Source organism: Molossus molossus, unplaced genomic scaffold, assembly GCF_014108415.1.
Source record: "Molossus molossus isolate mMolMol1 unplaced genomic scaffold, mMolMol1.p scaffold_m16_p_1, whole genome shotgun sequence".
NCBI classification, from domain to species: domain Eukaryota; kingdom Metazoa; phylum Chordata; class Mammalia; order Chiroptera; family Molossidae; genus Molossus; species Molossus molossus.
In genome coordinates this window covers 57,623,524-57,639,884 of record NW_023425344.1, presented here as the reverse complement: position 1 = coordinate 57,639,884, position 16,361 = coordinate 57,623,524, and the positions used below count along the sequence as shown (strand labels likewise).

At 44.2% G+C, this 16,361-nt stretch overlaps 1 protein-coding gene across 1 annotated transcript in view; it reads right to left on the bottom strand.

Moving 5' to 3' along the window:
- FRAS1 (Fraser extracellular matrix complex subunit 1) overlaps positions 1 to 16,361 on the bottom strand; it is a 432,882-nt gene that overhangs the window by 203,507 nt on the left and 213,014 nt on the right. The window contains exons 15-18 of the mRNA XM_036267136.1: positions 15,376 to 15,519; positions 7,694 to 7,834; positions 5,819 to 5,959; positions 3,895 to 4,071 (exon numbers count right to left, since the gene is read on the bottom strand). Coding sequence (XP_036123029.1) covers positions 3,895 to 4,071; positions 5,819 to 5,959; positions 7,694 to 7,834; positions 15,376 to 15,519 — 603 coding nt within the window. The remainder of the gene's footprint in view (positions 1 to 3,894; positions 4,072 to 5,818; positions 5,960 to 7,693; positions 7,835 to 15,375; positions 15,520 to 16,361) is intronic.

Here is a 16,361-nt window from a genome sequence, read left to right as displayed (position 1 = left end):
CTGGGCCGCAGGGTGCCCCCCCCACCCCCAGCTCTCAGGAGCAGGGGAGACCGGTGGGGAAGGCAGATGAAAAAGTAAGGTTGGTTTTTGATGTTGTTTGGAGGGCATAGGTTTTTACTGATTGGTAATTTGTGTTGCTTTATTTGGGTAAGAGGGCTGATGGGTGTTTCTTGGGTTTTGTTGTCTTTTTTTTTTTTACTTGAATCTGTCAATGCTGGTGAACAATCAGTTAAACAGGTGGGATCTACTCTGGATAAAATTACTCAACTCCTTCTTTTAATGAATCCTAAAGGTTCATATTTAATAAACGTGAACAAATTGGGTCAACTACCAAAAGCCTCCAAACTATCTCACAATTAGTAACAGACTCCCCTCGGTACCAGCACTTCCAGCCACGCTTTGGAAACCTAGAGGCCACGTGAAAAAGAAGCATGATGTCAAAGCCCATCTTCTGAAGAACCTCAGTTCACTTCGGGGAATGAGCCCAAAAGGCAGGACAAACACACACAGGCGGCTGGCCCTGTCCCGCCACAGCACTTCCGCTTTGAGGACCACCTCAAGCCCCTCCCTCTTTCTCCCCACGCCCTGCATGGGCCTCACAGCACGAGTCGCTAGCCAGGTGTGTGCTGGGGGTTTTGCTGCTGCTGTTGTTAATCACTTATTTCTTTATTATCCATTTCGCTCACTAGAATATTAATTCCATGACAGAAGGAATTTCTCATTCATGAGTATAACCCCCGGTTCCAAGACAAGGCCTGGCACCCAGGAGGCACTCTGTAAACATTTGTGGAGGAAATGAATAAAGACAGACTTTCCTGTAGCTACTAATACACAGTGTTCTCTTGAGTCACTGTTTATTAATTTTATATTTTTCCATCCTTCAACCACAGACGTGGATTTGAGTCAGATATCTTGAGTACTTCTTTTGCTTCATCTTTCACTAGATAATGCCTGGTTTTGTCTTGTAGTTCAGGGTAGGAACTTTTACAACAATAACTCTGACACCATTTCAGACTCGAAGTAAATTACTTCTTCCTATGATGCACGCTTCTCGCTTTCATTAGCTGCAGTAACATTCCGATCACTCCGGGCTGTAGTCTCAGAGACAGGACAGGGGAGAGTTCCAGAAAACAGTTGTTTTTCTTTTCTTTCTGGAAAAGCACTTGAAGTCAAAGGTGCTGTACAATAACTCTCAATGGAACTCATACGCACAAACTCTAGCCTTTCTCAATGTTCTGCAAAGAGGGACTGTGTGAGGGGAGCCCACAGCAATCCTAGCACCCCCGGGCCTGACTCCACAGACAACACTCCGGTGGGATCAAAGATGGGACAGATTGTGGGAAGGCAGAAAGGTGTCCAGAGATATGGGATGAGTGACAGGAAATACATCAATCAACACACTTGATACTCAGGTAGGGTTCGAAACAATTGGCAATTGCACTCAGCTTCCCAATGAAATCTTGGGCAACTCAATTAACCTCTTTCTGCCACATTCTCATCACTTATAAATTGAGTACAACAATCTGTCTAGCTGAAATTGCACAGGGATTTGGTAATAAATGAGAGTAGTCAGCTATACGTGTGATACCTAATAATATTATATTAACTAGCATGAAATCACGGGGCTACAAGGACTCAAGAGGTCAATCTAGTCCTTTCACCCAGGACCACAATTAAGCCATTCCAGAGGGATTAGATTCTAATCCTCTTTTCAAAATGTCTGTATAAAGAAATTCCCACCTTCCTCTCTCTCTAATATCAATAAAGAAATTTTTTTTTTTTTAAAAGCCCAGCCAGTGTGGCTCAGCAGTTGAGCACTGACCCATGCACAAGAGGTCGCCGGTTCGATTCCTGGTCAGGGCACATGCCCAGGTTGTGGGCCAAATCCCCAGTGGGGGGCATGCAGGAGGCAGCCAACTGATGTTCTTTCTCATCGATGTTTCCATCTCTCTCTCTCCCTCTCCCTTCCTATCTCTCTAATATCAATAAAGAAAAAAAAAATAAAGAAATTCCCAGAAAACACCCCTTTGTCAGTTAATGATGACGCAATCGGCAGCCTCAGCACCTGGGGCTTCTGCCCTTCCACCGCCATGTGCCGTCATCTGGTTGAGAACACGGACACTGGAGGCAGGCTGACTTACGTTCCTTGCCGTCGGACTCCACTCTGTTCTGGCTACACGACTTGGAGCAAGTTACAGTTGAACGTCCTCAAGTCTCAGTTTCTTCTTCTCTAGTCGTGCCACTGACCCCACACGGTTGGCATCAGGACTCAGTGAGTGAACAAGTCTGGCACTTCTCACGGTGCCTGGCCATGAGCTGTGTACCAAGTCACCAGTAACATGATTTTTTTGGCTGAATAATCCTGGTCACTATAATTTTCATTCACAACATGAGTTTTGAAACGTTCTTCACTTCAGTTTTGTTATAGTGCTCCAAGCTGCAGACAGAAGCTAACGAGGAGAAGCAGCCTGGGACGACCTCTTCTTGATCTCTCCTGGGGTCAGAGGGGAAGGCTTTGTGCCTTTGGGAGGCTCTGGCAAACTCAGCAGCACAGTGACTGCCACATTTCACCAGTGGTGACGGAAACAGAGCCAGGGGAGCGTAAGGGACCACAGAGAATTGGAGAGATGTATACATGGACAGTAACCAGGATGTCTGAAGGAGATAACCCTTCCCCCATTTTTAAGCACCCATGTAAACCTCCTGGGGCCCTGGTGCTTCCTAGGGAGAGGAAGTTCCCTATAATGTTCCTGGACACCTGAGTATACTGCCTGAGGTTGTACCAGTTGAGCATGGGGGCGTCACAGTTTACCAAGCCCTTTCACACTCCTAACATCCTTTGGCCCTGGTCAAAAGCCAGAGTGAAAGAAAAGTATCCCTGGTCTAATGCAGTGAATGCAAAGACTCAGAGAGCTTGTGTCTAGCCTGGGGTCTCTATATTCCAATTCTGTACCCTTCTGACTCTGCCAAATGACTCACTACATCCAAAATCTTTTAGCCTGACCTTGAAATCCAGCATTTCTATGGGAGGGTGTATTCCAAGTGAAATGGAAGCCACTTGAGTAAGCGGGCCTGCAGGATAAAAAATTGCATCGGCAGCATGTTTAGAGTTATGTTGCAAAAATAAAAACTCAAAGCTCTGCATAGGAAAAAACCTCAGATACATTAATAGCAAAATGGTAAAGGCAGTTGGGTTTAGGTGGTCGGTGGTGGGAAGATTATTTTTCTACATTCAAAATATTATTTAATGACACATGTTATGTTTACAATAGTAAATAAGAATAATGATTTTTTTCCGCAGGTAGTTTGAGAGTCAAGTACTCCACCCAACAGCAAGGCAGCTTCTTATAGGAGCAAAGAGGGGCCTCCCCAGAAAGTGTGTATATATATCCCCTTCATCTCCTCAGTACTCATAGATGATCTAGCTATTAGGTCAAATTATTCAGGACGGCATCAGTTTCCTATCGATGATATGCCAATGGCAGGAATCACTTCTGCATTTTGACAAAAGTCCAGATTTTGCCCTGAAGGAACCAATCCATATTCAGAGTAGCAAATTAGAAGAAATAATCAATAGAAATCGACAGTGAGCACCGAGTCTTTCTTAGCTACTCATACTGGCCTCTGACAGAATTCCTGTCTGGAACTTCTGACTGCACCTTTGGGGAGAGTGGGGTCAAAGGAACCAGCTCTCTCAGATCATCCACTGCTCACGCGGGAAGGAGGACATCAGTGGGGCCTCCCTCGGGCATGCCCGTCCTCTGCTTCCTCCATAAGCATCCTGATCATTCTTCTATGAAAACAAGGATCATCCTGGCTGGGGCTCCACCTCACTGGTCTCTCAAGAAGTGAGCCCAGAGGTACTTAATACATTCTCAGATCATGCCCACTCACCTTCACACAGCCCGGTATTCTCCAAGTAAAACTGGGCTCTGCACTGGGACAGACACTCGCCAGAGGTGACCTTTGCCGCGGACAGACGCTCAACTTGTAGTCCTTCCTCCGGCTTCTGACACCGGGTACAGTGAGAGCGCTCCGGGCCCACACAAGTCAGACAAGAGGAATGGCAGGCTGCAAAGGAAAAACACTCAGAAAACCATCCGAGGATCATATGTGCGCTGCAACCAACGGGAGCCCGTCATTAAATCAGAACCACTTAGAGCAGTTCCGCAGACGCACCCTTTCGGAGCAGTTTCCTCGTGCGCTACACGAAGTACACGGTGATAATAACACTTGTGAAGGGAAAGGTGAGGGTGAGGTTCACTAGTCATATCCCCCAGGTCCTGTCAGAGCTGCCCAGCTAGATTAAAACAAAACAAAAGCACAGCAAACCAGACAATATGGGCTTGGTTCTCCAGAACACATTCACTGAATGCGATTTACCATTATGTCCTCAGTTTTTTTTTTGAAGACTTCACATAAAGGCCATTATTGTATATATTTTTTTTTGTTGCAAAAATGGTCGTTGTGTTATTGTCCATTATGCTACTCATCACCCAGTATATAGGGGTCCAGGCAACACAATCCTTTCAGAATTCAGGTGAGGAAAAGCTTTTCTAAACAAGGAAGAGGCCTCTTTGAGTGGCCTCAGGAACTTCACAGTCCACCCAGCTTCTTGTTTTCCCTGGCAACTGGCGAACATCTGAGCCAAACAGGGTCCTCCAGTTGTGTCAGGCCCACATTTGGATACAATTAGCTTTCCTGTTCTTCAAAAGACCCACTACATTTTCCTTTTCATAATACTTATTGCAGCTGCCTGCTTTCAAAAGAAATTTTTTGTTAACTACTATTCTAAAGCTCTTTTCTGAGGTGCCCTGTGCATAAATAAGCATAAGTTAATTTCACTTGAAGTGTTGGTGCCCCAAGTTCTCGTTTCAAAAGGCTGAGACGACACTGCCCTCCCAAGGAGCCCACGGCCCGGCTTGGCAAACGGCGATTGGAGATGTTCCATTTTGCTCAGCCCAGAGGCACCGCGGGTGACTCCGTGCACTCAGCAGTATCATTGACGAAAAGAGGTTCTTCAGGGAAAAACAAAATGAAGACTCAGAGAAACATTAGCCATGCTAGAGGAATAGAAAAAGGAGGAAGTGTGGGTGCTTTTAATGCAACGAAAAGGAAATGACATTCCTCTCAAGGATGGACAGAAAAATCATGAACTTATTTGTGTCTTCACAAATATTCAAATATGATTTGTCAAATAATCTCTTGGTAATGAAAAAAAAAAAAAAAAGCATATAATGTATGCATAGGCATATAAACCAGAGGAAAAGCTGAAAAGTAACTTAGGCCCTGGCTGGGTGGTTCAGTTGGTTAGAGTGTCATCTTGACACGTCAAGGTTGGAGGTATTTGATCCCTGGTCAGGGCACATACAAGAATCAACCAATAAATGCACAGATAAGTGGAACAACAAACAGATGTTTCTCTTTCTCTCTCTCTCCCATCCTTTCTCTCTAAAATCAATCAATCAAAAAAAAAAAAAATTAGTAACTTAAATCTACATCCTTATGATGGAAAAGTCTCTGTCTTTTTAAAATCCTTCCCCAAGGATATTTTTTCATTGATTTTTTTTTTTTTAGATAGAGTGGAAGGGAGGGAAGGAGGGAGAGAGAGAGAAACATCAGTGTGAGAGAGACACATCAACTGGTTGCCTCCCGCATGACCCCAACTAGGGCTGGGGATCGAACCTGTAACTCAGGTTCATGCACTTGACCAGGAATCGAACCCAAGACCCTTCGGTCTGTGTGCTGATGCTCCAACCGCTGAGCCAAACCGGCCAGGACAGAAGTCTCTTAAGAATAAGGATGACATCAACGATACCTTTGCAGACCCCGTGGTCAGGGTAGAAGCCCTCTCCACAGCTGGGCAGACAGTAGCCCTGGCGCAGAGCCCGGGGGTGGGTGCAGGCTGTACACTGAGAGGCCGTGGGTCCAGAGCAGCGGGCACACGAGTCATGACACACTGAGGAAGAGTGAGAGATGAACACAATGGGACCGAGGTGACTATGGAGCGGGCTCACTTCTCGGCTGGGCTCCTTAAGTGCTGGGAAACCCTCCCTCCATCACTCTCAACCCCGCCTCAGCCCTCACACCAAACCTACAGAAAAGGTGGGTTAGGAGGTGGCTATACACTGCTATGCCCACATTGCCCAAACACCCATCTTTTATCCATATTTATGATTGCTTTATTTAGTATTTATAGTAACTGTTTTACACACATTGCTACTTTAAATCTTCATAGTAACATTGTGAGGTAGGTATTATTAACATCATTTTACAGATGAAGAAACTGCATTCTTGGGAAGTTAAAAAAATGTACCTAGTAGTGGGTCTGGAATTTAGCTCTAAGTCTGTCTACTACTGCCCACCTGAATGGGGACAAGTGGAAAGTTCACAGGTCTGAGTGTTGGGAGCAGTGGAATTTTAACTGTCACGTCCATTCATTTATCTACGCCCTTCACCGAGTCTGGGTGTCTCCAGGCCTGGTTTCCTTGCATAGGCACAGTGAGAGGTTATACTAAATGATCATTTGAGATACTTCCAGCTTGGATAGTCTGAGACTCTAAGTAAGAATTACATTAAGAGTCTGACCACTATATATGACGGTGTCAGACACACGCATTCCCTCCTTTGGTCCTGGGTGGTGACAGTGGGTATCTCTGACTCTAAGAGACAGGTGGTACCAAGGCTTGTCCTAAAGGGCAGGTGTGAGTTACTGAGAGACATTTCTAGGGGGCAGCAGTTGGGATCTGGGAGAGGGAAGTGTGGAGGTAGGATAAGACCCTTGGGGGGCAGGATGCTGAGGAAAAGGGATGAGCACTGGGTGAGCAAAGAGGTGAGAAGACAACGGAGAGGTTGATAAGAAGACTGAGGCGCAGGTCTGGCGAGCCTGCCGCTAACAGACACAGGGAGAAGTGAGGGTGTGTGTATGGCTCAGGGCGGAGGAGCAGCCAAGGCAGCAGTAAGTCCTCAGAAGTGCTCATAAGGACAGACAAGTCAAGTATATGTAAATTGAAACTTATAAAGTCTCAAACAGGAACGTTTCATTGTTTAGGTTGTATAAGTCTGAAAGAAAAACATAAATCACACATAAAACCACATTTTCAATAGATACAGACTTCAGTTGTTCCCGCTGTCAAAATTGGTTTACTTTTTAATTTTATTTTTGTGGTGTGTTGCGATTGCCAATATACAGGGGTGGGCAAAAGTAGGCTTATAGTTGTAAGTATGTGAAACATAGTTTATTCTTGTATTATTATTTATTTATTCATTGTTGTATTTATTATTATTATTATTATTATTGTTACTATTAACCTACCTTTGCCCGTCCCTGTGGTGTTTATAAATGCCATCTAAGGAATGATTCGTTATACCTGCAACATAACTTAGTGACAGTTTATAAGTAAACAAGAACTTGATGAAGGTCTTAAAGATGCTCTTGGCATTTCAAAAGGACCAAAGCTCTTTAATGTATTATGTAATTAGTATGTATAAGTTCTTTATTTAATCACTCTAGTCCCTCAGCATCCACCCAGCATCCACCATGTCGCCCATTCCCATACCAAACACATATAGGTTCTCCAATGAAAAAGCTACTCCTTTTGATATTTTCCAATCACACACACACATTCCCAAGTGAGCAGCACGGAGCGCCCAGTCTAGCCGATGATGAGAATGATGCTGGCCCACGTCTTACCTTTGCACCTGCCGGCGGCATCAGCGTAGTGTCCACCAGGGCATTCAGACATGCACTTGCCATCATGCAGCACTGCCTTCTCAGTGCAAGTAAGACATCTGGGACTGTTGGGGCCACAGCTTTTACAGGATTGGTCACATGCTAAGGGAAAGGAAAACCCATCAAAGGAAGTCAATAGTGAGCCACGGGCGCAGAGAAGTCTATTCATTACGGCTTCCACGGTTGGTATCGACACAGTGATCTCGTTCTCAGGCTGCTCAGCTGAGCTCTGTTTCCTTGATCCCCATATTTCAGAGGACTCTACACTCTCTGTTTTCACAGTTGAGGAACCAAAGAATTATTCATTGCACTAAGCATAACAAATACTCTGAGGCACTCTGTCCCCTCCAGTGTCTCCGATTTAATATAGGATTTGGTTAAATGGCCCCGGACGTCAAGTTGCCAGATTTAGCAAATAAAAACACCAGGTTAAATCTGAATTTCAGATAAATAATGAATAATTATTTAGTTTAAGTTTGTCCCAAATATTTCATCCTTTATCTGGCAACCCTAGTTGGAGAGAAAATTCAGAAACTCAGAGTTCTACTAAAAAAAAGTCATGCTACAAAAATGTTAAATTGTTAAAAAAAAAAAAAAAGTTAAATTGTTGGACTACTCCAATCTTCCAGGTTACATATTCATTCATTTAGCCCCCGATACATTTCTTACGATCTGTGTCATGTACTGCTGCAGGTAGAGACACAAATATCAAATCAACTTGGCCTTTGCCTTAAGGGACTTAAGACTCTAACAAAGAGCGATAGACATGCAATTTGAGAAGTATCATAGTGCTCAGTGGTTAGAGCATTGTCCTGTGGACCAGAGAGTCCTGGGTTCAGTTCCCACTAAGGGCACGTACCTTAGTTGTGGTTTGTCCCCGGCCCTGGTTGGGGTTGTGTGGGTGGCAGCCACTTGATGTGTCTCTCTCACATCGATGTTTCTCTCTCTGTCTTCCTCCCTCTCTCCCTTCCACTCTATCTAAAGATAAATGAAAAAAAAAAAAATGTCCTCGGGTGAGGATAAAAAAAAAAAAGGAGTACCGTAAGTACCATAGCTATCACCCAGATCAGTTTGTATAGGTACAAGGACAATTCCCCCAAAATGTGTGTGACACAGGAGATATGAAAGGTCAAGAAAGGATTCATATAAGGGTGACCCTTGAACACTGTCTTGGGAAGCATGTCTGTGCTTAGCTAATAGGAAAGGACTCCTGGCCTACGCAGCAAGTCAAGGAAAGGTCGCAGTGGTTCTCAACATTCCTGATGCCGCGACTCTTTAATACAGTTCCTCATGTTGTGGTGACCCCCAACCATAAAATTAGTTTTGTCGCTACTTCATAACTGTAATTTTGCTACTGTTATGTCTTAGGCGACCCCTGTGAAGGGTCATTCAACCCCCAAAGGGGTCGTGACCCACAGGTTGAGAACCGCTGGCTAGTGCCTGGCAAAAGCTGGAGCTATCCAGGGAAAGAACAACATCCTTCAGCTGGAAAAGAAGCCGGGGCCAGATTGCATCGCCCTGTATGCCAGACCCCCAGACTAGGTTCCCATCCTGTGAGAGGAAGGCAGCGGGAGTCCCTGCCAAGTTTCCATCACAATGCAAACACTGCCATGTTGGGTGTGAGGAAGATGACTTTGGCTTCGGTTTGGAGGGTAGTTTGGAGAGGTGAGGAAGGGGAGTTGGGAGTCTAATGGAAGACCATTCAATGCTCATGGAACAAGATGGCCAGGGGTTGAATCAAGGCTGTGGAGAAGATGATGGATTTGAGGCTTGTGTAGGAGAACGTGTCTCAGATGGATTCCAGGTGTCTGGCTTGGAGAACGAGGAAGCCACTCCAGAATGCAAGAAGGAGAGTAGGTGTGGGGGTTCTCATGCTTGCAGTCCAGTAAACAGCCCAATTTACAGTTCTGGGGTTCAGGGGGAGGCTGGGGCCATCACATATAGGTGGTTGTTGAAATAAAAAATTAGTTGATTTATTCAGAAAAAGTATGAAGGATAAGGCAGAAGTAGTCAAGGATCTGAGAATACCAATACTTAATGAAAAGAAAAAAAAAACTAACAAAGGTGACCAAGAAGATATGATACCAAGGCAGAAGAGAAAATAGGAGTGTGGTGGCTGAGAAACTGAGAAAGAGAGTCTCAAGAAGGGAGTGATGGAAAGTGCAGGAAGGACAAATAAAGTCTGAACATGGCTCACTACACTTAGACATTGAGAGAGGGGTGACCTGTACCCCAACCATTATAGCAATGTCGTTAGAATGAAAGTGAAGGCCTTGATTATTAACTGTTCCCTTAAAGCTCCTGGCTGTGAACTGATGGAGACAGAAAGAGAAATAATTAAAAGGGTAAGAGAATGTTTTGTCTCTCCAATATTGTAAAAGCTCAAGGCAAGTACAGACCCAAGGAAAGGTTTTTAAAAAGAGAAGAGTTTAAATAATTGCTCAAACAATACCTAGGAGAAAAAGAGGTTCTGCGTTCCAAGGGACAGAGAGGGACTAGCCTTGGACAGACCAGGGGAAGGCCTCCTGTCCATGGCGTGGAAGAAGGGAGGCGAGGGTGAATGCAGCTGTAGGTGCGTCTGAGACTCCATCTACTCCACACTCATTGGCTGAAAGCTTTAAAAGCAAACAAAACAAACCTTCTCACCATCAGAGTCAAGGTTAAGATCTATTCTCCTCTGTTCTCTTACTCCACCATGCTAACCTCCTGAAAAACATTTCAAGAGCTTGGGGGAACACAGATGCAAGTGCTAAGGCTAAATGTTCCATCCCATCCCAAAGGATTCAGCATCTCTCTAGATGCAAGTATGTAAGGCAAGGCAATGTTCAGTCAGTGGTCAAGGGCAATGATCTTTATGTCACAGAAAAAGAAAATCACCCCTCACCTCATCACGAGAACACAGCAAAAAAAAATCTGAAAAATGTCTTTGCCCCCAACCCTCTCTAAAAAATTCCAAAATTTTTAATTCTAGAACTGACATCTCAAAAGAACTGAACAATCTTTAAGCTAAGTGGATTTCCCCAAAATAGAAAGTAGCAGAAATTTTTTTTAAATTTAGACTTGACCAACAATAAAAAACATTATAAGTCATTTTTAAGACACATCTAACTGTAATACTTAGAGTGTAATTTTTAAATTTAAATAAAATTATTAGGAAGATGTTATTTCTTCCCAAACTAGCCTATAATTTCAATACAGTATTAATAAAAATTCCAGTTGTATTTTATTAGGAATTTAATAAACAGATTCCAAAGTCCATGATTAACTAAGTCAACTTTGAAAGTGAAGAGAAAAGACAGGGAAAATTTACCCAATCAGATATTGAGACATACTGCAAAGCAATAGAAATTAATGAAAACATACAGCAATGTGATAGGGTACAAGGACAGAAATGTAGACTAGTGGAATAGCTCAGAGACAGACCTATGTGCACACAGAAATTTAATATACAATAAAAATAAACAGAGAAGGTTAGATTGAATTATTAGATAATCTTGGGAAAACTGAATCATGAAATGAAGAAAAATAAAATTGTATCCTTACTTAAACCCACATCCATAAATGGACTCCAGACAGTTAAACAACCTAAGTTAAAATAAAATAGTCAGATTAACAAAAAAAAAGATAAGGAGAATAATTTCTTTGTGAACTTGAACAGGAAAAAAAAAGATAACACAAGTTCAAAATGAGCAGAATTCATTTTTAAAATTAAAAATCAAAATGTTAAAGTAAAAAATGATGAATTAAAAAGTTCTGTTCAACAAAGGGCACCATAATAAAAGTTAAAAGGTAACAAAATTGGAAATATTTGCATATTTGAGACTGACAAGAGTTAATACCTATAACATACAAGAATTCCATAAAATGAACAATCAAAGGGCAGCAAGGCCAAAAAAACAATGGAAAAAACACACAAAAGAGGAAATACAAGAGTCCAAAAGGAGTTGAAGATATTTTCAGACTCATTAATAATTAGAGAAATGCAAATTAAAATGAGATGTCCCTGTAGACTTACTGACCAAAGAAAAATCTAAAGCTTGATAATGCCAGGTGGTGGTAAGGTGATAATGCCTTGGAGTGTAGATGTGGGTGAGCTTCCTAGCACTACTCAGTCAAACAGAGAATATGCAGTCAAGAAGTAATAATGTCGACAATAAACACACACACACACACACACACACACACACACAATTCTGCTCCCAGGTTACTCATCCCAGGAACCTCCCATTCGGTTCCTGGAGGGATATGTTTGGGGCTATTCACTAGTGCTCTCTTGGTGAATAGAAGGAACGACAGGAAAGTGGATGTGTGAGCTGTGTGGGATGGAGATTGGGGGGACTATGCAGCAGCCAGAAGCAAAAGGTGAGATGATACAACAACACGGATGAACCTTAACAACAATGCTGAGAAAAAAAGATGAGAACAACATGGCCTTTCTAACATGTCATTAACTAAACACACACACACAGTTACCCTTGTTGGGGTGTCAATTCCCCCATGCAGTTAAAAATCTGTATGTAATTTTTGACTCCCCCAAACTTAACTACCCTAAGTATCTGCGGGGAATTGGTTCCAGGACCCCCACAGATGCCCACATCTGCGAATGCTCGGGTTCCCCGGACAATGGCGTAGATCGGTACGTACAGTGCGTCTTTGGCATCCCAAGCACAGACTGAAAACAGTACAGGTATTTACTGGAAAATATCTGCATATAAGTGGATCCACACAGTTCAAAGTGGTGGTGTTTGAGGGTCAACTATTGAAACAGACAATACCCAGTTTATATGAGCCCATAGAAACAAAAAGATTCTTAAGAAGTAAAATAGTTGCCTAAACAAAGAAGGGAAGTGAGTAAAGAAGGCAGAAAAAGGGAGAGAATGGTTAACAGAAAACTCTGAACTTGCTTTGATTTATATTAGTTAGTCAGGAAAGCCTTCTTAATAGCTCAAGTACTTAAATGGCTAAAGAATGAGGAGGTCTGTCTTCGACTTTCCCCACCCTTTATATCTAATATTTGTAAAACTCAAAGCATGTACCACAGACAAACGTGGTTACTATAAACTCTTTCAACCAGGGCATACCACCGCCTCTAACAGGTTATTCTGGATTTTTTTCAGCACTTAACCTTGAGATTTCGACAGATAGGAGCTGCTGGTTATAAATTATTAAACCAACACCAGCCGGTCTTTATCTTGAATAGCACTAATCTGAATTGGAAATGAGTCAGCATTATCAGCATCAGACGTCTTAATTAACATCCCGATACCCATCAGAGGTTTGATTCACAGTTGTTTAGGAAATATTATTTGAACATTTCTGAAGGCATTTGATAAAAACTTATAGAACTCGAACAATTTTAGGAAAAGTGTAGATTCTAATCTTATCTGTCTGAAGGCACATCAGTCAATGCCCGTGGTATCACAAAGTCTGGCACTGTGCTAAGCAACAGGGCAGGCATTCAGTAATTACTTGCTGATCAATTGACTGGTCGGCTGTCAGCAATGGTCCACCCTTCTGTTTGGAAGTTTTCTCTCTGATGCTTTGTTTCAAAATGTATACAGACAGTACTTCAGACGTATACTCTCTCCCTACGCCACCTGTTAAGCAGTCTTCTTTTATTAATTCTTCCAATCCCCAAGGAGCTCCAGCTTTTCCCACTGCATGCCTGGGCCCAGGTATATTCCCACCCCGCCTGGCCTTCAGGCTCACAGTAATCATCTCTCCTTTCAAAGGCACGCATCCCCAGCCAAAGTTGCTTTCTCAATCTGGATAACAGTTCTCAGTAGCAGGTGAGTGTCGCAGTGCCTTGTCAGTGACAGTAGGCAGCCTCCTTGGGCACTTAAGGAGTAAATACCTTGAGGCCTTCGGATTACTGCAAATTTGACAACCGCTGACCTTTAGAGAATACATCTGATTTATCTGAGCAGGAAAGTGACGCTGGCAGAAAAAGATGAAAGTGCCCAGGCGAATGGCAGCCCGGCCTTTCTTCCTTGTTCTCTCCCAAATCCACACAGCAGCCGCCTGCAACTCCTCCAGATCAAGTGAGATGCTTCACCCCAGTGACGCTGATGGGCGTCTGCACACTGTGAGCAGACAGCTGCCGAGAGCCCTCTCTCTTGCCTAAGGCTAGTGGACATCTCTCCTTGCTACCGGCCTTTCTGTTGGTTTGACCACCGCAGCAACGTCTACAGCGGCAGGGGAGCATCTAAAGACTGACAGGAAGACAGGAGGAAGGAGGAGAAGAGACAGAGAGGAGAGCAAAATAGAAAAAAAAGAGGAGGAACAACAGGCAGAGGTGCACATGGGGGATCCCATTACAGTGAGCAGTAGACTGGTTAAGAGGCATTAAGAGCTAGAGCCAGAGACCAACTCTACCCATTACGAGCTATGCGATCTTAGGCAAGGTTTTTCTTCATGAGAAAAATGAGAATGGTGAAAAAACTATCTTATAAAGTTGTTGTGAGGATTAAACACCAAACATGTACATAGCACTTACTCTGCTGGGCACTGTGCTGAATGCCTTGCTTATATTAACTCATTCCTCTCAACAGCCCACTGAGTGGGTGTGTATTAGTTACTTGTTGCTGCTGCAACAAACTACCACCAACTCAGTGGTTTAAAGCAACACAAATTCATTATCGCTCTAGAGGTCAGAAGTCCTGAAATCAAAGTCTTCACCAAGCCATATTCCTTCTGGAAGCTTTGGGGTGGAGGGAATCCACTTCCTTGTCTTTTCCCAGGTTCTAGAGGCTGCATGCAAGCTCATGGGCCCTTCCTGGCATCGCTCTGACCTCAGCTTCCAACTCAGATCTTCTTTTCTGACTTCCACCCTCAAGTCTCCCTCATCTAAGGACCCTGTGATGACACTGGTACCACCAGGTAATCCAGGATGATCTCCCATCTCAAGATCCTTAATTTAAAACTGCTTTTGCCACTTAAGGCATCATAATCAAAAGTTATGGCGATGAGGATGTGGAGATCTTTGAGGGGCTGTTATTCTGTCTACTACAGGTGCTGTATTAGCCCCATCTTACCAATGGAAAGCTGACAGGTGGAGAAATTAAGGAACTTGCCCAGGTCATGCTTTTCCCACTGTCCTTTCCTGCTTCTCAGTGGGTGTGTGTTTATAATCACTTGGAACAGAGCCTGGCACAAGGGCGCAGGAAGCTGCGGTAACTCCTATAGTTGTGCATGGGGTGTTGAAGGGAGAATAGACACAAAATGCTTCAGCTTTAAGTCAGTGGTGCCAAAAACAAAGGCAGGGCTGCCCTTGGCTGGCCTAAAGGAGTCTTTGTCTCCATGTGTGTTTGGAAAGCAGTCCAGAGTGGGAGAGTTTGGGATTTGGAGAGAGGATGCCCTGCTTTGTCCCTACGGCTGTGGGTCTGGAGCAGGCAGCCCAGTCCTCACTGTCTTTATCTGCAGAACAGGCTCGAACAAGTTATGGGTGGAGTGGGAGATATCACAGGGGACCCCCCCTCAGGGAACAACACATATTTTACAAACTACTAAAATACCAGCCGTGTCAGCAGCCATGTGCATATTTGTGAGTAAAAGAAACGTTGGTTACTGGTGCCATGATTTGAAGTAAACGTGGGGTGCTGGCAGAAGCAAAGAGGCTTCAATGTACAGAGCCTGGCACCTACCTTGGCAGGTCCCCTGCTTGTTGTAAAACCCGCCGCCACAGCTGCTCCCACAGCCGCCCTCGGTCAGCACCTGGAGCGGGTCTCGGCAGGCCAGGCAGTGCCTCTCCGCGGGCCCCCAGCAGGTCGCGCAGGACTCGTGGCAGGCTGCAGGCAAACACCAAAGTCAGTGACCCATCCACAGCAGGAAGGGCTGGTCAGTTTTTCCTGGAAGCGTTTTGAAACGCACGAGGAAGATGCTGACTCCTCCATCCCTAAACCGCTATGCACAGATGTACGCCCCAGGAGGAGAATGCCCTCTTCCCCAAAAACACAATTTCTGTTGGCCACAAGTACAATTTCAATAAATTACTGTTTTAAAAAATGGCACCGGAAATCAGCAGCTGTTGAAAAATGGAAATCACAGGGAAGGAAACCCCACTGCTGCAGATGAGGATGCTGGAGGAGGCCAAGGGCGCTGCATCACACCGTCTCCACAACCACAGGGCCCAGGGTCAACAGGGTAATGCTCCCGTCTCCAGCACCATCCAGATCTGCTGAAGGAGGAGGCCCTGTCCTCCAGTCCTTGAGTAGACCTTGAAGGACCTGGTACCGCTCGACTATATTGCTTTCTCCCTCCATTTCCACCTCTCTCCTCTCAATCTCCCCCTGTCTCTCGTTACCCCAATGGCATCTGCTCTTAACAGGCATCCGCGGACTCACAGAACCTGCCTCTCCCTGACACTCTAGGTCTCTAACTATATGTTGTTCCTAGACCAGTGTTGTTCTTGTAAGGCTCCACAATGTCCGCCTCTTCCAGCATTTAATGTTTTTATTATTCTTTGGGCTTGCTCTTCACCTTAGCACACCTGTAAACAGAGGCTATTCTGCATGACTGAGCATATTCAAACTTAACTCTCTGCATGGCTAACCCCACTTTCGCTTTTGCTAATGCACCTTAATTTTCAAAATGTTTGCTTCACTGTGGAACACAACCTGTTGGCAGACAC